The sequence below is a fragment of the Monopterus albus genome, unplaced genomic scaffold (genome assembly GCF_001952655.1).
Source record: "Monopterus albus unplaced genomic scaffold, M_albus_1.0 scaffold26.1, whole genome shotgun sequence".
NCBI lineage: Eukaryota > Metazoa > Chordata > Actinopteri > Synbranchiformes > Synbranchidae > Monopterus > Monopterus albus.
Genome location: NW_018127906.1, coordinates 1,725,557 through 1,731,456, shown reverse-complemented (window position 1 = coordinate 1,731,456; position 5,900 = coordinate 1,725,557). Strand labels below are relative to the sequence as shown.

The window sequence follows — 5,900 nt, the reverse complement described above, 5'->3', positions numbered from 1 at the left end:
TGTGTGTGTGTAGAAGTGAATCATTTACTGCTTGCAAACCAATGATGGTAAGATGATGTCATGGGGTAGGACTGGATAAGTCTGACTTCTTCCTACTCCATTCAAGCATGTACTAGGTATAAGCACATTGATATTGGATTGTGTGTAAAAAATGTGTGTTGTTATATCAACTGTTTTTATATGCTTGAAAGAATAAATCAAATCAAAATCAAATCAAATCTGTGACTTTCAACATAGAAATATGTTGCAACGGGAGGCCGTCTTTTTCCAACAACCAGCCCCACAGGCTGAGAACGGCATCGCTGTGCATAGTCAGCCAGCTGCACAGGACCTCTAACAGCCTTCAGTCTTAGTGATGTACAAAAACACAAGTTCTTTGCAGTTCCTGCTCCCAGATATGTGGAGAAGCACAACTCTGACCAAGTTTCCTTTCACTTACTTGCTTTGTCTCTTCAGGCTGCAGAGCACCGACTGCACACTGAGTCTGTGCTACCTGAACAACAACAACTTAAACTTCTCTATGTGCTTTCAGGCTGAGAGCCGAGTGGCTGGTCCGTCTGGAGAACCGAACCAGACACCTGAAGAAGCTCAACGACAGCTTTGTCGGGAAGATGAAGGCAGCTGACCAGACATGAGTGAGGAAACCTGGACAAAGACTGAGCACACACTCATCTTCGTCATCCTGCTGTTTAGAGCAATAAAGTGATTCTTTTTCCTTATCAGGTTCATGTTTGATATTTTAATTAACAGCAAAGCAATGCATCATATGGTAGGGTGTGTAAAATCTGGTAGGAAAAGTAGTTACTAACTGCAACTGACAAAGTACCAAAAGCTGAACTTAAGTGAATTCCCACTGCGGGAATATGAGTTGGCTGATGGAGATAAATCTTACTTCTGTTGATGTTAGGTAGACTGTTCCAGTGGGGTCGGGCCCCTCTAAAGGGTCACCAGAGTAGTCTGAGGGGTCGTCATATGATTCATGGAGAGGAGCAATGACAAACTTCTGTTATCAGTTCTTGTCTAAAGTTAGTTTTTTGTGAAAGATTGAAACATTAAATGAGAAGTTTATAGGAAATACTTTAGTACAAGTGCCTATGCAAATGAACTCCACTTTGCTTTTTGTGTGGAAACATCTTTAGGTCTTTCGCATGCCAATACTGCCTGGGGTCATGACCTCAGGATAGCTGCACACAGTCACTGGCTGCGTCTGAAACCGCATACTGTGACAGTACGTACTGAAAGAGATGAAGTACCTACTTACTGACCGTTAAAACAGTAGGTACTGTATAGTATGAAGCCTGGTAGTATGAATGAGATTCGGACGTACTACATCCGCCATGTTGATACATCACGTGACATACGTTGGATAACTCCTCTCCCGGGGCATCATGGGATAGTGAAGTGTCCATCATATGCACACTGCAAAATCCAACCGGAAGCAGTAGGTCATCCGGGTACTTTTCGCCTACTGTTTTTGGAATACTACGAATCCGGACATACTACTCGCCTCGCCTACTGCTTTTCGGCTACTATACAGTATGGTAGTAGGCGGTTTCGGACGCAGCCCCTGTGTTGTTCAGTAAGAGAGAGCTCCAGCACAAAGCTCCCCAGGAACAACTATGTCCTTCTCTGTGTAAACAAACAGAAGACCCTGTGTTAATCAGTGACCTTCAGAGGTGGTGGCAGGTGGATTCTGTCACCTGTGGACAGAGCCAGACTAGCTGCTTCCCTCTGCTAAGCTAGGCTAACCCCGTGCCGAGGTCACGATCCATCTGGTCATCTGCATTCCCTTAAGTGCTGCAGTATTAAGCTTCTTTCTCATAAAATCAAATTATTGTTCTGGTCATATTTAAAGTCTTAACACTATCACACAGCTAAATCAAATTAGACCTGTTCTTTCAGAAGAAAAACCCCTTTCTAAAAGTCAACAGTTTTGGAGTGTTGTTTTCACAATAAGAGTCCTGTTTAATACCCGTCTACCAATGTACAAACAGCAGAGCCAGCTCTCAGTGTAACCCAGTCCAGGTGAACAGCAGCACAGCCTGCAGCCTCCACAGTGAGCGCACAGGTGAACCAGCAACAGTCTAAACCAGCAACAGTCTGAATATCATCATCTTCAAGGAAAAGGGTTTACTGCAGCACTGTGGGTCAAACTGACTCAGTCTGACACAGGGGTTCCTAATAAACTGACCACTGAGTGTATGATTTACCCCCTTCCCTGGCTCAGTACAGGCTGTGGATGGGTAAGATCGAGGTGCTTCTGGTCTTTTCCAACAGTTGTTCCCTTAGTGTCTGTTTCTGGACTTCATACCAGACGTAGCGAGGGTTTTCTACAGCTGGAGGCCGCCCTGTCACCGTGCACTCCAACTTCTCTCCATCCTCGTTGCGATGGACGTGGTCAGGTGCCAGCACCACCAGTGTGTTGAAGCACACGCCATCCGTCTTCCCGTGCTGCCGGCCATTGTGTTGCAGGCTGAAGACGCCCAGCGTGTTTACGTCGTGGTCGTAGTACGCCGACGGCATGGCTTCCTGCACCACCATGTTAGCTGCCCAGGTCACTGCGTGGGTCTTCACTGCCGCCACTGTAGGGAGGTGGAGCCCCGGAGCTGCAAAAAAACGGGCGGTGGTTAGCCAGTGTGAGGTTACTGAACACCTCCATCTACTAAGGCTGGAAGCTCCAGGTTGACATGAACTTCCTGTGATTTTGCTGTTTCCAAGGTCAAGAATGAACCTTCATCTTAATCCAGTGTTGTTTTGTACCTTTGACGAGCAGGATCCAGATCTGCTCCTCAGCGTTGGTGAAGACCAGGACGAGTCTCTGCACCACAAGACGGCAGCTCATGTCAACAGGTAGTGTGACCGGGTGGCAGGGATCCTGACGGTACCTGAAAGCAGCATTCAAAGAACTATACCAAGAAATTCAGATAGTTTCTCATTAAATTATTTGGAAAACAAAACCAACCCTAATCTTAATAACATCTAAGCAAAGTCTTCAGCAAAACCTATTTATGCTGTAAGATAGTGACTTTCGGCTTTTCCTGTTTAGGGGTCGCCACAGCGAATCGTCACACTGACGACTCGCATGTTGACCTTTGGCACGTGTTTTACGCCGGATGCCCTTCCTGACGCAACCCTGACTCGAACCCGGGCCGCAGCAGTGAGAGCGCTGCACCTTAACCACTAGCCCACCAGGGACGGCTGGTAGGCTAAATAAAATCTATTTATGCTGTAATTTTCAGAAAACTGAGATTTTTGTCATTATTACAAGAACCAGGAGCTTCACTTTATGTAGGGCAGCTAATAAAAATAACATGATTTTGGGACAGCACAGGAACTGAGTGAGGTTTAGTTAAATCCTCTACTTCTCTGCTTCTGTCCAGTCCAGAGGTGGGTCCAGAAGATGTTTAGTCTAGCTTAGCACAAAAACCGAAAGTTTAAACTCGTACTTGAGTCCACAGTCAATGAGGCGGAGGATGTCTCGTCCTCTTAGAGGGAGGACAGACTGCCTGTCCCACCACGAGGCCTGGAGAGACTCCTGATCTGCTGCTGACAGGTCCTTTATAGTCCCACCTGACACAGAGAGACAGGAAGAGGAGGTTGGGCCCGTTCATTAAAACATCCACTTTAAGTCCTCGTGAAGGCTGCCCTGAACCTGGTCTTCCTCTTCACAGGGTACTGTCTAACCTCACAGAGACTGAGTTCAGGTGCTCTATGTAAATTTCAAAGAATGCAGCTGGTGATTTTCTCTGTTGTTGTTGTTACTCCCCACCAACCCTGTCCAAAGATCAGTAGCACCAGTGAACATGGTGGTGTCCTCACTGTGATATGTGTGAGTCCACTGTTGTCCTCCACCACACACACACACACCCAGAACGCTACACTGGGGGGCAGGTTTCCTCCTCAAGAAACATGGGAGGTATCTGTTTCCAGCAAACAACTCTACAGGCTGAGAACCTGTGCATAGTCACTGGTCTCTGATCTGTTGGCACTACTCTACTAGCCTCTCATACTGCATGACCTCTGACCTGTGACTTTGGCCAGGAAGATGAAGCGGATCCAGCGTGGTCCTTGTTCCTGGATCAGCAGCAAGGTGATTGGTTCACAGTCAAATCCCGCCTCCTCCTTCACCTGCAGACAAATGGAGCATTAACGCAAGTGTGTGTGTGTACATGTCTTTCTCTGGCTGTGTGGACACATTTGACTTTTAAACTGTGGTTGTGAGGACATGTCTGCTCCTCACACCTTCAATGGGCTGTTTGAGGGTCCAGGTTAAGGGCTAGGTTTAAGATTAGGGGCTAGGTGATGCATTATGTCATTGAAGGTCCTCACACCAACATGTGTGTCTCACCTCCCTCCTCAGCGCCTCCTCCAGGCTCTCCCCCACCTCCATCCTCCCTGCAGGAAGGTACCACTGTTTATAACAGTCCTGCTTTGCCTCCTGCACCATCAGTACCTCCTCCTGATGGAGTGTGCGCACACACACACACACACACACACACACACACACACACAGAGAAAAACTTACTACAAGTGTTTCCACTGATGGAAAAGTGAAGAAAAATGACCAAACATCTGGCGTGTCTAAAATGCATCAAAACACGTGTCTATTAACAATTGGCAGTTGTTTTTAGAATGAATTAGTGGTAATTTATTAACATTCCCAACGCTCAAATGTGAGAATGTTCTGCTTTTCTTTGCCTCTTTCTTTGGTAGTAAACTTGATTTGGAAGTTTTGGACTGTTGCTCAGACAGAATAAGACAGCACCTTATTTTATAGAGCAAACTATGAATAATCAGCAGATAGACTGATACATTGGTTGACATCCTAAATCTGAGAGGCCCTCCAAAAGAAAGAGTGAAATGATAACTGATCAACTTAAGGTGAGTTGTGTCAGTTGTAGTGTGACTAAATGTGCAGTCGTAGATGTTGTATACATAAACCTCTGTATAAAAAGATAGAAGCCGGAGTTTTCCGCAGCTGTGAAGACCCCACAGGTGAGACGCGCTACCTTGTCATTGAAGATGACGGCGCAGACGATGTAGGTAACATTCTTCTTCAAAGTTGCCGGCTTGCTCTGCTCCAGTCCCACGTCACACCCGGTGACCTCTGACCCCTTACCACTCAGTAGCTGCTCCACCTGCTCCTCCACCTGTCGCCGCTCCTCCTCCGTCACCTCCATGGCTACAGACACACACAAATGTTTTGATTATTACATTTTTAGATGGCATAAAAAAATTGATTATTTTGATGAATCTATTTCTTGTTTACAGTTACCTGAGGCAGCAACAGTGTTCACACGCTGTACTCCAGCAGATCCTGGTTTACGTTTGTTTGTTGGGATGCCAGGTGATGTAGCCGGTTGACTGTTTGACCACTGGTCTTCTGGAAAACAGGTGCAGCACATCTGGACCAAAATCCATCTACAAACCAACTGTTACATTAACATTAGCTTATATTTTCGTTATTAGAAAAGTGAAACCCCTTTATCGTTATATCGCTAAGCTCGGCTAAGACAATCAGCTGTTAGCTAACATTAGTGTTAGGTTATTTCCTAGTTAGATAGATATTCAGAGATTTGTTGTCTAGAAATGTTTAGTGGAGACAGATTGACTAGCTCAGGCTGTTGACTGTTCAGTAATGTGCTTGCAGTGCAGACTGCAAGTAGGCCAAGGTTGCAGGTAAAGAGCTGTTAGTGTCAACTGTAATGCTAGTCTTAATATTTGTCTTAATGTGTAAGGTTATGTCAAATTGTTTTAGATACACACCACGAAAACAACAGCCACACACCTTGACTTTTCCTCATGTTTTGGCTAACGTTATAGTCAGCTGCAAGCTGGCATATCAGGTGACGTCACGGTTTGACGCCCTGCGTAGTATGGGCTAGCCCAGAAATGATTAA

The 5,900-nt window shown here is 45.8% G+C and overlaps 1 protein-coding gene across 4 annotated transcripts in view; it reads right to left on the bottom strand.

Annotated features, from left to right (window-relative positions):
* Positions 1–1,497: 1,497 nt before the first annotated feature.
* The window catches only part of nudt18 (nudix (nucleoside diphosphate linked moiety X)-type motif 18), a 5,029-nt gene continuing 626 nt past the window's right edge, over positions 1,498–5,900 (bottom strand). Inside the window, exons 1-8 of one of the 4 annotated variants that reach the window (XM_020595268.1) lie at positions 5,767–5,794; positions 5,276–5,383; positions 5,010–5,182; positions 4,349–4,459; positions 4,026–4,128; positions 3,447–3,570; positions 2,761–2,885; positions 1,498–2,606 (exon numbers count right to left, since the gene is read on the bottom strand). In XM_020595268.1, the coding sequence (XP_020450924.1) occupies positions 2,224–2,606; positions 2,761–2,885; positions 3,447–3,570; positions 4,026–4,128; positions 4,349–4,459; positions 5,010–5,180 (1,017 nt within the window). In that variant the 5' untranslated portion in view covers positions 5,181–5,182; positions 5,276–5,383; positions 5,767–5,794 and the 3' untranslated portion in view covers positions 1,498–2,223. Of the gene's footprint in view, positions 2,607–2,760; positions 2,886–3,446; positions 3,571–4,025; positions 4,129–4,348; positions 4,460–5,009; positions 5,183–5,275; positions 5,433–5,766; positions 5,795–5,900 lie in introns of those variants that run through there. The other 3 variants (XM_020595266.1, XM_020595265.1, XM_020595267.1) reach the window with 3 other exon arrangements.